The sequence below is a fragment of the Zosterops lateralis genome, assembly GCF_965231275.1.
Source record: "Zosterops lateralis genome assembly, chromosome: 1".
In the NCBI taxonomy this organism is placed as follows: domain Eukaryota; kingdom Metazoa; phylum Chordata; class Aves; order Passeriformes; family Zosteropidae; genus Zosterops; species Zosterops lateralis.
This window is the reverse complement of record NC_139762.1, coordinates 47,170,581-47,186,808: the sequence shown is the minus strand read 5'-3', so window position 1 is coordinate 47,186,808 and position 16,228 is coordinate 47,170,581. Positions and strand designations below refer to the sequence as shown.

Sequence of the window (16,228 nt, the reverse complement as noted above, 5' to 3'; positions counted from 1 at the left end):
GTTCTTAATACAATGTCTTAACTATGGAACCATTAGAAGATGGCAAGTGCCTTAGAAAAGAGGGAATAATTTCAAACATTGTTAAAGCACAACAGAAGTCTCTCATTCTGAACAGGAATTGTACAGTCTCCAGGGGTGGGTGACAGTGACAACCAAGATCTGTGTAGTCTGCAACAGCCCTAGAAACAGGACACCTCTGCCTCCCTCGCCAGGCTTTGCTAACAAAGGAAAGACACCTTTTCACATTTCAGTTTATTAGAAATGCATACAACAAACAAGACCTGTACAAAAAATAGCTGAAATTACTCAGAACTTGGTAAGAGTTGCATGATGAGAAGTTATCGTCTTGGGCCTCCTCTTCCTCTTCCACGACCTCGGCCTCTGCCGCGGCCTCTGCCACGGCCTCTTCCAGCAACTTGGCAGGTGAAAGAAAAAGGATAAATCAAATGAGAGCCAGGAATGTTTTCATTTTGATTAAAACATTCTATTGAGCAGAATCACCACACTGCTTCCTTGTGATAAGACATTAAGTTAGGTATTATGTCTGTTAACGCTCAGTAGGTTTCAGGGAATATTTTCATCTTTTCTGTTAGTTCCTCCAGTATACAACTTCCGCAGACTACTGTCTGTCCTTGGCTTCACTGCAGAAAACAAGGGCATAAAACAGTTGGCTGCTCCCAAATGACTGGATAATCTGACAGGAAACCAGGATTCCTCTCTTTTCTATATATACAGTCTAGGTTTTTAGAGAGAAATGCAAATTTTGACATGCTGTGAGATGTCTCAGGCACTATGTGGAAAGGCAGCATTTTGAAAAGATTCTGGCATCCAACAGCTCCTACTGGTTTCAGTGATGCCTCTGCCAATTGCAGATGTAATTCCAAGGCAAAGACCTTGACTGTGTGCTCCTAGTTCTAATTACTGCTATTTAATTGTAAAGGGCAGACAGAATTATAGGACAGTGCAGGCCACAAGCAACTGCTGAATGTTGTATGATCCAGAAGGTGATAATGTGCCTTTGCATCTCTCTCTCCCAAAGAAATGTGAACCAGGTTGCAAGGACACTCTGAAACTTTAGATAATTGGTTCACTTCAAACACATTTGTGAGTGCAGGGCTGAAAGACATACTGAAAATTCTGCAGAAGCTGGTGGCTCTCTAAGAGACAGCCACTGGCACCCACATTCAAGGAGCAGGCTGTGACAATTATTGCGGGGCATAGGTTAGAAATGCAGAAAAGGCCGAAGGAGCAGAGACACAGGACAAATTTGGCATAAGCAAGGTGTCATAATACTGCTGGTAATACACTCAACCCTGTAAAATCTATGGCAGCATCAACCCCAGCTGGAGGATGACAGCATCAGCAGCTGTGCTCACCAAGTGCCAGCACGCCTGGACCCCCGGCACACGTGGCACACACATCCCAGCCAGCATCCTGCCCTTTCCTGACCACTTGCCAAGGACAGATGAAGGGTTTCACACTTGTGAAGGCCAAGGGCATTTGTGGATTAAGGCAGAGCACAGCACAGCTTTGGTCTGAGAGCGCTTCACACACTGTGGATGCAGGGAGCACCAAACTGAGGTAACTGAGCCATCACAGCTGCTTTCCCCAGAGCTGACACCAAGGAGGGATGTTCTTGTTCACACCACATCAGGAGGTTCAGGAAAAAAGCAATCCAACCACACTCATTTCTCTGTGTGGACAGACTGTTTCTAATGAACTGAGAGAGGAGCAAAGGCACTTTTGGGAGCTTTATCCTTATTCCCTATCAAGGCAGCAGCCACAGTGCTTGCAGTTGGAGCTGCACACCCGAGGTTCTTCACCAGTGCAGAACACCCTGCACACCCACACACTTCTACACTAATTACAGGAGAAACAGTACAACATGATTTTAGAGCACAATTAGCATTCACTCAGAGCTGTTTTAAAACACACAGATTAACTGGTGGGCAAAATATATAATATTTCCTAGGGTTTACCGGAGAGTCATTTTTTAATAGCATGGATTAAACTTTAGTTACTGCCTATACTGTTAGGCTTCTAAGGAAAAGGATTTTTATTCAGCAGTACTTTTTTAAAAAGTTCCAGGAAGAGCAGAGACTGGAACACTGCTGGGAGCCAAAGCTGGACACACTCACTGGAATCCAGCCTCGATTCTCTCAGGTTCTCAAGTCCCTCAAATTCAGAGATACCACTTTTATCCCCCACCGAATTCCAGTGAACCATTCAGCATCATTTGAGATACTGTCCTGTACTTACTATCTGTGTGAAGCTCCCCCATACACACTGGGGAAACACAGACATCTGGAGAAGAGGAAGTGTAAATCTCTTTGGGTGCCAACTGTGACACTCAGAGAGGTGAAGACTTACTCAAGCTGATAAACATATGTTTAAAAATAGATGCATGAAAAGCCATAACACAACTTCATGTGAATGAAGCTCTGCAGATGCCAAGGTGGACAAGGCAGACTGAGCCAGTGCCGTGTCAAACCCTCAGCCATGAAGGAATTTGATGCCGAATGCAGACGTTCAGACACTCAAATCAGACATCTTCAGACTCACAGCACTAAAATGCACACAAGGCAGAACAAACACAGACTAGGAAAGCACAAACTCACCTGCTTCTCTTTTCTTGGATTTGACTTTTGGTTCAACATCCACTAGCAAAGTATCCAGAGGCAAACTGTCGGGCAGAATGAAGTAGCGGATGTTGTTCCCTCGGATACTCAGTGTCTCCAGCTGAACGGGCTCTCTGTTCTTCAGGGTCATTTTCACTGCCTTGAGATGTGTGTTCATACTGACATCCACCCCTGAAACAACACAAGCCTCACTTCAGGGATGAGGTCTCTTGTTACCTGTTTTTAAGTATGCACGTGAAATAAGATTCATCCTGTTCATCAAGACCTACTTCTACCACTCATGAATTACTCCAGCCTATCACAGAATGGAACTACATCTTTTTTCTCTTGAATTATGCCAGGTGCCTTTCACTCCTCATGGTTAGAGATCTTTATCCAGGTCTGGAAATAGCTGCTTTGTAAATGGTTAAAATAACTCCTCTGAACAACAAATAAACCACTGCTTATTACAGAAGGCTTTAGTCCTTTAAAAAGAAATAAAACAAGCCTCGGAGAAGGAAAAATAACCTTTTTTCATTTCCTTTTCCTGGAAATCCAACCACAAAAGCAACATTTACCTTCTGATAAAATACATTCAACAGCAGAGTGAATTTTCTACGAAAGTACATAAAATACTCCACTGCAAGGAACAACCACTGTGGTTACAATCTCTGAGAACAGCCAGTACATAAGAACTGTATGGATCAGTACTGTGCACACTATGCAGTGTTATGCACAGTCCCAAACTAGAAACAGCATCTAGTTGGATGTCTGTACTGTGTAACACCTGGGAGAAGCAAAAAAAAAAAACCCAGAAGTTTTTATTTTGCATATCCAGAGCTTTAGGTGGGATTTGATCTCCAGCTGTGGAGATCAAAATGACAGTGATTTTGTTTCTCTGTCCTCTCCCCCTCCAGATTTTACACACCTCCACCTGACCCAGACCCTTGGTTGGTGTGAGGGGCATTATACAAAACCTGCCCTTTCATCCCTGCTCCTGCCCTGGCACCAGGAGGAAGAAGAGACTGTGCAATGATTTTACAGATTCTTAGCAGAAAACCAGAGAGGCTTTGCTCAATTAAGGCTGAAGGAGCAGGGAGGTGAGGAGCCAAGCAGTGTTTGCTCCCCACCTGGCTGGGCTCAGCAGAGCGTGCTGCAATTGGGCACCGAGGTGCCTCACTCAGCTCTAACCAGAGCTGATGGACCTGACAGCAAAATAATGCCAGTTCTGAACTCTGCCAAATCCCACAGATTGCTGCTGGCCAAAAAAGCACCTCAGCAATCCTCTGGAATAAAATTCAAACTTATCAAGAGTTGTATCTTTTTTTTTTTTTTTTTTTTCCCAAGAGTGCCTGGGTAGAAAAAGTTCTGAAAGCTGCCTGGGGCTGAGTTTAGGAAGGGAGATGCAGCAGCTTCCTCAGCTCAGCCTCATTAAACACAACGTGCCCCACCTACAATCGCATCTGCTGTCTCTAAGGGCAGCTCACAGAACACTCTGAGAGCAACCTCCTTCCTTCTCTGAGGTTGTTAAAGCAAACAAAATAGCTCACACGTGTTTTAAACTGAGAAGCACTTAAGGAACCCCACAGAATTCCCTGCAACTTTCAGCTCAGTGATCCAAAGAAGCACCGGGTAATCAGGAACACCCAGGAACCGCCAGGACAGACCTGTGGCAGCTGCAGGGGAGCAGATTCTCTCGGCCACGATTTCTCTTTGCCCTTTAACCCACACCCAGCTCTGCGTTTTCAAACCCGCCTCTCATGAAATCAAACATATGCAAATATGCATTTCCATCTAGATTTGCCTTAGCAAAAAACAAGCTCAACCGAAATAATTATTTTATAGAGTAGAACCACCTACATGCAAAATTTAACCAAATTTAAGACCACATCAGCTGGAAGAGGTTGCTCAGAGAAGCTGTGGATGCTCCCATCCCTGGCAGTGTTCCAGGTCAGGTGGGATGGGGCTTTGAACAGCCTGGAATAATGGAAGGTGCCCCTATGCATGGTGGAGGGGTAGAACTGGATGATCTTCAATGTCCCTTCCAACCCAACCCCAACTCTGTGACGGTGCTACTAAAGTTTTAAGAGACTACCAAGCAAGGTTTGGAAGAGTTTGCTTCCTTCCCCCCACTCGAGCCTGTCTGCAAGGCCAAGCTGCAGTTGGGCTCAGAGCTCCCAGTGCTACAGCGAATTTACAGCTCCCAGCAGAACTTTTAAAACAAAGAAACTCTGACCACGGATGGGCTCACCCACTGCTACACATCAAAGACAACCCGTGACCCACTGAAATTCCCATATACTTTAGTGGTTGCCTATGGACAGCTGGCACGTTACAGCTCCCCACCGTTCCCAGCAACTCCCGACAACATCCAGACACTTTTAAAACACAAACACACCTCGTGCTTGCACACAAAGATGAATTACAAAGCCCATCTCCCGCGTTTTCCTGTGCCGGTCCCCACAAGAGGGAGCACAGGACAAAAAACTCATTCAAGCGGCGGCTACCAATTGTCTGCCGAAAAGCAACGGGGAATATTTTTCTGCATCCTCCCATTCTGTACCTGTGATCGTCCCATGCACCTGCGTCCCATTCTTCAGCTCAATGGTCACCGTCTCATGGCTCAGCTTCATCAGAAACCTGGGGATTAAAAATGCGTTTGAAAAACCCCAAACCCGTTCAGTTCCACAGACAGCACCGAGCAGTTCCGCACCCCGAGCTCCCAAAGGCGGCGTTCAGGGATTCTGCCGGGGATGGGCAGTGTCACCCTCCACGGCCGCCGGCAGCCGGGATGCTTGAGCTACACACTGCCGGATCCAGCAGATACTTCCAGGCGAAACGGCCATTGTTGTACAAAGAAGGAACCATTTTAAAAATCCTCACAACCGCGGGAAGGCAAGGCTAGCCCACCCCGGCGGGTTTCCCTCCAAAAAGGAGGAAGAGGAGGCCTTTGCCGGGCGACCCGCGCAGGCCCCGGGGCGGGAGCGCGGCCTGGCCCGGCGAGACCCCCGCCCGGTGCGGCCCGACCCGGTCCAGCCCAGCCTGTGCCCATCCCGGGCCGCTCCCGCCGGGCCCATCCGGGGCCGCTCCCGCCCGCGGTTCGGGGAGAGCGCGGGCCCGCCCGCCGCGGGCAATCCGCCTGCATCCGCCCCCATCCGCGCCTCCCCGCTCACCTGACGAGCTTCATGGCGGCGGGCGGGCGGCCCCGGCCCCGGGCGCGGAGCGGCGGCGGGCGGGGAGCCCCGGGCGAGCGGAGAGAGCCCCGGGCGAGCGGAGCCCCGAGCGCGGTGCGGCGGAGGCGCCTCTCGGACAGGCCGCGCCGGGCCGCGCGCGCTAGGAGGCGACAGCGCCCCCTAGCGGCCCGGCGGACCCGCCCGAGGGGGGACAGGACGAGGAAAAGGGAATTTGGGAAAGGTGAGAACGGGGGAGGGAAAAGAGGGATAGAGGGAAAAGAAGGATGGGCGTAGTGGGAAGGAGATGTGGATAGAAATGAGGGGGCTTGGTCTGTGAAAGCCTGGCTTTGTGTAAGGTTTTACACCTACCAGCTTGCCTTCCTTAATTTAAAATAAACTTTAGGAAAAAAAAATACTACTTCATTTTAAAACTGCTTTGAGCTTCACAAAAGAAAAATCCAAGGCCTTAAAGCTGTAAAGCACTAATTTATTGTGAAAATAGTTACAGCAACAATTTTCTCTGTGCGTGTCAGTCTCTTCACCTAGTGAAGGTAAAAGGGAAAGGAAGAAGACACCTTAAATTTTCACCTATTGGTATGGTCAATAATACACTGAAGTGCTCCTGTGAGGAAAGAGGCAAAGAGTCACTGGCCCTGAGCAGAGGTGACAGTGGGCTTGCAGCACTGCAGCCAGAGCAGCTCCAGCCGTGTCTGAGAGGAGCAGAACAGGACACAGGTGCACACTGGCACCAGGCACTGCCTGAGACCAGCACTGTCTGAGTGGTGACCCACCTGCAATGAGCACACACTAAACTGAACCATCATTCAGGTGTGAAACAGCTCCTAAGGAACAATCTGAGAACAGTCTGCTCCAAAGCACAAAATGCACTGCAGACAGTACATCTAGAAAAGTCAAACATTTTATTGTCATTTAGGAGTAGTACACCATTTGTGATTTTAGAAATACAGACTCTTTGCAAAGCACTGAAACACAGGTGCCTTCCAACCTCTAAAACCTACATTATTCTATGTCTTACAAACCTTTTATATTAGCAGTTCAAGTTTGGTCTTTGCTGCAACAAGTTCTTCTCCAAAGATGCAAAATCTTAGTTCTAGACTGCAAAACAACTGAGCCAAGTTTCAAAAACTCCACCTGCCAGTGAGCCACCAGAACCACTGCTTTCAAATATTGAGTCTATGATGTTCTTGTACTTTGTGCCCATGAGGGAGTTTACCTTTGAAAATTTTAAGTTAGGAGGATTTCCCAGTTAGCCACCAACTGGTATTTTCCATTACAGCATCTAGAAGCAAACGGATACTTTGCAGGTACTAGTGCTCATGAACAGGTTATGCTTACACAAAACCCAGAGAGGCCTCCAGAAACATTCAAGGTTAAAATGAACAGTTGCAAAAGGAAAAAAAAAAAAAAGAAAAAAGAAAAAAAGAAGAATCATCTGTACATATTTTCAGTCATAACACAAGGGAACACTGGAGTATCAGTGTTTTGTGTTCTAGCTTCAATAGTGACACCTGTGCTAGTCCTAGTAGTATTCTACATGTTTGTCCCTTCCCCCCATTTGAATTTTATACTTGCAATCTGAATATACAGCTGTACTTACAGGAAATATTAAACAATGCACAGCGCCTTAAGCAAGTTCCATCTCTGGTTTTGAACAAACCATATAAAATAAGTGACAAAATAGTTTAAAATTGGTCCTTATTTTTATACAGCTTGGAAGCACTAAATTTAAAGACACACAGTAACCAGCACAAATTAGTCTGCAGCTTTTTTTTTCTTTTTTTTTTTCTTAAAAGAGTGTGTTACAGTATCATGCATGAAAAGCAAGCTGCTGCTCCCAAGTAGAAATACAGAGTTTAGACTTACTGCTTTCTCCTCAAGGTGATATTCCTTCTTCCATAAATTATTTCAACATAACCAAGGATAGAAGCAGCTGACTAGCAAAACAATATGAAGTTCACCTCTTATGTTGTTACCCATTCTTAAAGTAATGAAGTACTTTGGAACTTTAGCATAAGGAAGATTGAATAAACACTGCAAAGGACTTTTACATTCTTTGATTTTGTTTACATCTTCAGAAAGAAAATTCTACATTTTAACTTGCTAACTACTGGATTTTCATATGGAGACTGTAGTATTGAAACAGTGCAAGACATTTGCAATTTCAGGAACATCCAATTACACTGCCCTTTCACCCAAACAATGATTAGCAGAATATTGCATCAGTTCTAGATAAATAAGACAGGACAAAAACCTTGTTTTAGAACAGCATTAAGATTGAAAAATCTTTCATATTTAGTGAAAAGAATCCACACATGAATATGCACGAAGGACTCCTTAACACAGACTTTATCACAACAAATGTAATCCAGCTGTAAGTCTGGACCTGGACTTCTTATTGGTATGAAGCCATATTTGTTCAGAGACCATTATCAGATGTTCCATTATTAATGCTTCAACATTTGGGTATTTTGAGACACGAACAGCAGAGCTCTATCCTGTCAAGACCAAAATACCAGCTGAAACAACCCAGGCAGAGCACGAGCTTAAGCAATCCACTTAAGCTCCAAAACATTCCAGACACCAAAAAAGCTGGCTTTTGTCTTTGCATTACCCCAGTAAGAATGGAGCCCTGTCCACTAATGCAATATTCCAAAGACCATTGCAACTAAGACTGTCAAGTCAGGTCTCAGTTGAAAGCTACCACCACCACAGGACACCGTTTCCTTACCCCTGACCCCCCTTGCCAAGGAAGAATGTTCGTAAGAGCGTTTTTTGGTGTGGAAAGCAGGTCAGTAGAGACTCCAAGTGTGGCTTGAAGAATCCTCAGTACCAAGCCGCTTTCCACACACACAAATTCAGTCCATCTTCTCCTTCTGGACCAGCTTGGGTGCATCTACAAAATCCTTGCCGTTGTAAAGGATGATAGCAAAAGTTCCAAAGCTGGCACTTCCCCAGAAAAGCACATAGGCCAGTGTCTCAGTCCATGTATCACCTGAGAAGAAGAGTCAGATAAACATTTTAGCTCATTATCTCCAATTAACAGACAGTTTTACTTTAGGACAAATGCAAATATTTCAAGCTCTCCCTCAAAGATCTGTTGTCAAATGAAATCAGAAGTCTTTCACAGATCTTTTTCCCTTTCCTTACCCTGGAGAATTTGTATTTGCCACATAGTTTTTGGAACACACTAAACAGAGATCTATGGAAGTCAGTCAAGAACTCTACTGGCAATAATGTTAGAAAATTCAAGGCAAAAACAGAAGGCAAAAACCTTCATTATTTCCAACACAGATTTAGATGAAAGGAAAATCCATCAGAACCAGGCTTATGCCTGTATCTGACAGTTCTGAACGATCTTTCTGCCCAAAATTAGACAGGTTTTCCTCTAGGGCTTCATCCAGCCTACAATAAATCTACAGCTCTACCAAGGAGCATCTAAATCTGGGGATAATTAACTATCCCTTAATTGACTTCTACATGAGTTTTAATAATTGTTTTCTATAGCATCTCATTTTTTTCCACACTAATGATACAGTGTTAAACCTCAATCTCCAGAGCCACATTCAAGCACCTTTTAGAATGACTGAGAAGCAATTCTATACTGAACAGTTACTGGTAACCATTTACACAAAGTTCACAGAAAAACAAGCCAGTTTTATAAAATTAAACTCAGTTACTTACCAGCCATTAGCAAACAAATAATGCACATGGAGAAAGCAACCACCATAATAATAGGCAACTGAGGAAAGAGAAACAGAATAATCACTTGATGCAGCAGTACATATGTTCCTTCATTTCCTTTAAGATGGGTTGTAATATAAAGCTATTGCTTTACTTCTCAAGTCACCTGCATTCAGGTACAAATAAAAGTTTGGATAGTTCCAAAATTTGGAAGACTGTGTTCGAAAATTATGTTTAGAATTGAAATACACCTCCTGTGCATTAAAACAGAGGTTGAGGTTTATGCTTTGTTTAAAAAAAAATAAATACACCAGTTAAACCCATTATGTTCCCAAATCACATTTCAAAATAGAAAGGGAAGGGTGAAAAAAATAAAAAAGTGGGGGTTTTGTGTTACAGCCTGTGCTTCTGCATGAAGTGTGAGAAAATCCACAAGATTCTTCTGCAGAAGGAAACAGTTACTGATAGTGACTAGTAGAATTTTTCCCCTTCCACCTGGTGGAGTGTGTTTTTAAAAAAGCAAGCAGCAGTTTTTCCAATACCTCAAGGACATTCCATTTTCTGTCAAGGGAACAAGTCTGGGTTTAATCCTATAAGCAGGTACCATAGAAACATTATCAGATTACAGGGATGCTTCATGACTAACAGACAAGTCCTACTCAAGCATAATGAAGCCAGTGACTGAATGGCTGTGTTTCTCTCATCACAAATAAAGTCTCCATACTCACAGCTAAGAACTTCCAATCTTTCTTGACATGTAAAGGACTAGCAGGTTCTACTTCATCCACTGAATAATTTCCGAGAAAAAGATCAATTGCATCCTGGAAGAGAAAGGGAGGGCAAGAGTTAGAGTGCACAGCAATGTTTATCAAATACACTCTCCCATGGTTAAAAGCTTAACTTACTTGTCTAAATCCATCAGAAAAGTTGTTTTTGTAGTAACGTATTAATGAGTTCCAGCCATCCATTATTAAACCCCACTGAGTTCTCTTCCCAGTTCTGCAAAAAGAAATTGTGAAAAAATATTTAAAATAAATGTATACATCAGGACTAGGATTTCAGGTTTACATTCTGTCATCATCCAGACGTGTACTGCATTAAATGAACACCTGCACAGGAATACATTTATCTGGTGCTGCCTCTGCGTTATTACCGCAAATACTTGTAACAAAACTGGAAAATAAAATGACACTTTTTTCCATCAGACAATATAAGTGTGCACCTTCTTCACGGCACACTGCCTTGATTTTCATTTTCAGATAGCCTTTACTTTCATGTAAACACAGCAAAGAATCTGGAGATTTTAGTCCAACTTTTCACCCACTGACCCGTTGCAAAAAACTCAGCCCCAGATTAATAACCTTCTCAGATATGAGGACTTGAAAATCTCAAACATGCTCAAAACCCCAGAAGGCCCTTACAAGAAAGGCTCACTTGCCTTGTGTAATCGGTCTTTAAGGCACCAGTTCCAGCATATTGTTTGGCACAAGCATTAGCATTATCAGCCCATGCTGTGAATAGGAAAACAATAAGAAATATTAAGGAAGTTATACACTCTTCAGAGAAAAAGTCATTGTTTAAATTCTATAAACAGCCTACCATTTTTGTAGATTTTCTCAAAGTCTGCCTGCTCTTCAATTCTCTGTCCCACATGCAGAACACCTAGTCTCTGGAATAAAAAGCATATTGAGGCTTGCCAGGAGTTTGATAGAAAAAAATCAGGATTTGCTTTCAGAAAAAGCTGTATTTATCAAACATGAGTCTACTCAATGCAGCTCAAGTAAGTAGCACAGTAACTCCACTATGCAAGCTCTCACTGGAGCATTCAAGTTACACTTCCATTCCAAATGGAAAACCTCTCTCCTCTTCCAGCTTGCCAAAGAAGAGTAAAACATTTACCTGAAGCTGAGCCTGGAGAGACCTGCGTGCTAACAAGCTCTGGATCACGTTAGTGCGATCCAGGCAGTCCATGCAGTTACTGCGGAACGTTCCCTCCTGCTGGGTCACAGTTTTACCGTCTGAGTCAACTAGGAAGTAACTGACACACACAATACATCCACTTAGAGATAACAGTCCATATAAACCACGTGTTTTCACAAGTAAATATCTTAGCAACCAAAACACAATTGTCCTGAGCAGTTGATGAGCACTCAGCCACGTCTTTGAACTTTGATGCCTCCCTGAATTCTTGCCATGTTGAAAAAGAGCATCAATGGATGAACATTTAGCAATCTCAGGGCAGTATTCACTCTTACCATTCAGAAAGTCAATCAGCAATACTGAGTTATATGCCACTGCGAAGAGCAGCTTCTGGTGCAAAATCAGGGACTTGTGGGTTTTTTTTTCCAGTTATTTTAGTGTCCCAACTCCACAGATATGAAGAACATTAGCAGAGCCTAACAGCAGAAGTAACCAGATTTGTTTATAAGTGGTCACAGTTCAGTCCAGTCACAAATACATAAAAAGTCATCTAAGTTGTCAGGCACTTCTTCCAGGAAGGTTTTTTAAGGGTGCTTGCACAATATGGAAAAATCTGCTACTGTCACATGCTGTTCTCTCCATTATGTGAACATGCGGGGGAACCAGATATTCCCCCTTACATATGCTAATTATTACCTCAATCTTTTAAATCCATTAAGCCAGGTGTTTCCAGTAGCTGATAACAAACAGCTCCTTTTAAATACTGAATTGCACACATGCATTCCAATGCTGAGCTGGTAGAACAAATATTCCGATCTGCTTATCAGCCATATGTGTGAATAGGACAGAACTATGCCAGTCCTACTACAGCATGAAATTTCCAGTTGTCTACAGGTTTGCAGATTACAATCTATAGATTAAGTTACTCCAATATGTAATTATGAACTCTGGACTAGCATATAATCCACTGTTACTATAAAGCATTTTTATCAAGTCTAGAGCAGTGCAGTATTGTGATCAGGAGCCTTAAAAGCACATGATGATAAATACTTGGATTAACCTTGTGTTTTCTTTTTAAGAGCCATTTTCATCATTCTTGAACTAGAGTTTTGTTAAACCTTGTTGAAGACTAAAGCAGACCTGTGAAATCTTCCTTTTCCCTACAATTGATATTAGGATAAGATAGTTTGTTATTATCCTAATTAACTAGAAATGTCTATTCTTAAATAGCTTCTGCATCTCCTATAGCTGCTCTAAAAAAATTAAAAACTAACAAAAAACACCTCCACAAACCCAGGTCTCCTTTCTGACAGATCTTCCACAACTGGATTTAGCCTGTAGAAAACAAGAATGTTTACCTCCCTAGGGATTGCAAAACTATTTCCTATGAAGATCAGAACTCAGACTTTTCTGTTCTATGAATAGAAAATGACTATTTTCTGTAAATGTCAATATGTAATGACTATTTAGGCAATAGTTATTACAGATGAAATAAAACAAAGAGTCAGCCTAATCTTGAACAAGAGTCTTCAATTTTGTATCTTGTTTTAGAGATGGCTTTTTTTTTTCTTCATTTCAAGGAAATATGGTTAATTTCTATGCCTCCAATGGCACCTGACAGTAAACAAGTTAAGGGATTCAGTATTAATTCTAAGAATAAAGGATCCTTGCTGTAGGAAAAGCCTACAATCTTATTTCTCCTTATTTGAGGTGCTCAAAGTCAATGTATTCATTAGGTCTTTATGAGTTTTTAAGGCTGGTTTTTTTTGTTTTGTTTTTGTTTTTTTGTGGTGGATAGAGAATATTAACTATTATATGATTAATTTATTTCATTCCCATAGCCATCACTCCAGGCAAGAGACTTTATTAACAGGACTCTTATTCTAGTCCACACCTTACCTCATTTTGTTTTGTCAGGACAGACTATACCACTGCTAGTTCTGTAATGTTTTAGCTGATCTAAGCCTTAGTCACAAGGCTTCAGGAACAGGAAGGAAGCAATCAGAAAAGCAGAACAAAGCAATCTACAGGTCTACAAGTAGCTACAACCAAAAAACACACTTGTAGGACTAAAGATTTTAATTGATTTGGACAGTTTGTGTATATTTACATGACTAAAGAAAATGAGAATTTGTTTTCCTGTGGGTTACTTATATTAGCAAGGGCTAACAACCAATGCCAGTGCACATTCTGGAGCCACAACAATGTGTGTTAGAGAACACACTTTTACAAATGCCTGTGGAAGGAACACTCAGTGTTTTACACTACGTGGCAGAACAGTTTGCTGTCAACACCACCTGGAATTACTATGGATAAAAAAATATCTAAGGAGACTTTTCTTATAAATAGCTCCAGTTGTATGCACATTCATTTCTTTGCCTAACTTTTCACCCAACCTTACAAAGGCAGCTCTTGTCACAACTCAGGGTTCCTGCAATTCTCAGACCCACTTTATTTAGAGGTAACATGGGCTCTACATCTTAACCCCACCAGGTCTTCAACCTTGCACATGGTGTCATCAAGACACCAGAGATATGGACACCCTAATGCACACAAATGCATTATCTTATCTTCTTCAGATAAGATTACAGGTCTGTATTACTGTGCCTTAATGCAAGACAATAGAAACTATGAAGAAGTGGTCTCATTTTAACAGCACAGAGGGGAAAGAACTGCAGAGCCTTACCTGAACTCATCTTGCTGGTCTGCCAGCTGATCCAGCAAAATCTGAAGCCGATCCCACCTCATCCGACTGCACTCTTTATGGAAGTCAAATGCCACGTATCTGTTGAGAGAGAGAAGCATTTTTTCATATTACATATGCACTGCAATGAAGGTTACAGAAAACATTACAGCAAAAGGCTTATCTATAAAACAGGCAGTGACAGGATTTGTTCTTAGAGATGACTTTCAGCACAACTGCAGATTTTGTCAGTGCTCTGTAATCTTCCTGATGCTGCACCCTTAGTGTGAATGGTGACATCATTTAAAATTCTTTACAAAATGCCACTGGTATGGGGAAGTACACATTAAGTTTCAAGTTCTATGTATGTTCCATTCTATGTTCTGGCTAATATTTTTCCTCCAGAAAGTACAGAAGGGATACAGATCTTATTTAATGGTTTTTCCCCCCGCCCCCACCAGGATTCTTTTGTTCTCTGTTCACTTTGAACTAGACATATGTGTTGAAATCCAACATTATTTGCTGGCATAATTCCCTCAATAACTCTAGAAACTCAAGACAAGTTCTGTTTAAGCAGCTAACCTAACTGTCATAAGAAAATTAAGCAGCTACTGACTTGGAACAAAATTTTAACAGCCAGTTTCTGGCAAGAAGTGTTCTAAATGACTGGTGCTTGATTAATTAAACATTTGTATGTGTATGATTCCTGCGAATTACAGGGCATTACATTCCTCCACTCGAGCATTCATAACCCAAAAGTTATTTGACAAGATTTCAGGACTATGCATGAAGAAAAATGATTAAACACACTGAAACAAGGAACTGAAGTCTCGAGTTTGGCTCCGGCAGGTAAACGCCATCAAAAACAATTAACCAAGAAAGTGGATTTTGATAGCAACAGCAAAATGGGCTGCCAAACATCACTTTGGAACATATACAGAACATCACCAAAATGCACCTTTACATAATCTCACATCTTGGTTTCCACCAGATGGCTTTATAGCAAATCTGGACAGAATAAGAGAACATGGCACAGTAATTTCAAGGATAAGGTAGAGGGGCAAATACCTGCGTGAGCTGGATGCAAGCCCTCCCTCCACAAGTTAAAGAAAACAAGCACAGACAGGTTGTAAAATTGTGTACTGCACTCTGTACTCCCACAAAGAGATGGAATTTCTCATAACCCAAGGGCATTCTCCACACTTGGCCTATTGTTAACACTGAACTCCAAGCATTTAAGTTACTTCTTCCCCTTACTGTTCCATCCTGTTCTGCTCAGGCTCAGCACTCCCTCACTCAGTTAGCAATGTAACCAAGCCCTTTTGCCAGAAGCTAGTTCTACAGGGCATGATTTTCTTTTTCCTAAAATGCAGACAACCTCCACTGCATACTATGACTCCAATACTGGCATCACCATTGCCTCTGAATCTCCTTCTTTATTCTGCCTGTATCCTCTCTTAGCAAGTTATTTCATAAACATAAAATGCAAACAAATCACAGGGTTGGTAAAGGCCCCCAAAGAGCTGAGCAATCTGTGGGTCTCAGAGGCAATGCTTCACTTGTAACACAAAATGTATTACTTCATGTCACTGTACCTGACCATTCCATTTGCCATGCTGTTCACCATTTTTGAAAAGGTTTGCTCAAGAGGCTTCTCTGAGCCTTTTTGGTTAACCTGGGAAAAGAGAAATCAGAGACAGAATTACTCAAAAGCCTGCTTGAAAGAACAACAACTTTTTCAGGAAGAACAAGTGAAAGCATACCAAGTTGACAATCATTTGCTTTCCATAGCTAATTATTTGTGAATCAAAATGTCTTTGGAAGCCATCCATCTGGAAGAGAAAGGAAATGTGTTGACAGATGGACTCCACTATTAAGATCTGTGCTTTACAAGAAGCCTATAACTAAGTGTTTGATGCTCTTTATTGTGCCAATACAATTCCACTTTCCTCCTCCCAGTCCATTCAGTTCTCCTCATTAAACATGCTACAGATATGGAGTATTGTACAGCTCCTAAAACTGCTGCAAACTAGATTCAAAGAGAAACTACCCCCACTGGTATCTGCATTTTTTATGGCCTTTGAATTCATTATAAGAAGTACAAGGTTTCTTGCTATTACTTTTAAAAAATA

General features: G+C 42.3%; 2 protein-coding genes across 2 annotated transcripts in view; both read right to left on the bottom strand.

The window, feature by feature from the left end:
* Positions 1 to 235: 235 nt before the first annotated feature.
* Positions 236 to 5,915, bottom strand: SNRPD1 (small nuclear ribonucleoprotein D1 polypeptide). Its single transcript, XM_083859012.1, has 4 exons — positions 5,792 to 5,915; positions 5,182 to 5,258; positions 2,619 to 2,810; positions 236 to 415 (listed from the first exon to the last, which is right to left on the bottom strand). The coding sequence occupies exons 1-4, from the start codon at positions 5,803 to 5,805 to the stop codon at positions 339 to 341; spliced, it is 360 nt and encodes a 119-aa protein (XP_083715138.1). The 5' UTR covers positions 5,806 to 5,915; the 3' UTR covers positions 236 to 338.
* A 777-nt stretch (positions 5,916 to 6,692) lies between these two features.
* Positions 6,693 to 16,228, bottom strand: part of SACM1L (SAC1 like phosphatidylinositide phosphatase) — a 30,069-nt gene continuing 20,533 nt past the window's right edge. The window contains exons 11-20 of the mRNA XM_083860513.1: positions 15,860 to 15,928; positions 15,692 to 15,771; positions 14,100 to 14,198; positions 11,393 to 11,531; positions 11,093 to 11,162; positions 10,932 to 11,004; positions 10,399 to 10,492; positions 10,222 to 10,314; positions 9,494 to 9,551; positions 6,693 to 8,804 (exon numbers count right to left, since the gene is read on the bottom strand). Of these exons, the coding sequence (XP_083716639.1) occupies positions 8,668 to 8,804; positions 9,494 to 9,551; positions 10,222 to 10,314; positions 10,399 to 10,492; positions 10,932 to 11,004; positions 11,093 to 11,162; positions 11,393 to 11,531; positions 14,100 to 14,198; positions 15,692 to 15,771; positions 15,860 to 15,928 (912 nt within the window). The 3' untranslated portion in view covers positions 6,693 to 8,667. The remainder of the gene's footprint in view (positions 8,805 to 9,493; positions 9,552 to 10,221; positions 10,315 to 10,398; positions 10,493 to 10,931; positions 11,005 to 11,092; positions 11,163 to 11,392; positions 11,532 to 14,099; positions 14,199 to 15,691; positions 15,772 to 15,859; positions 15,929 to 16,228) is intronic.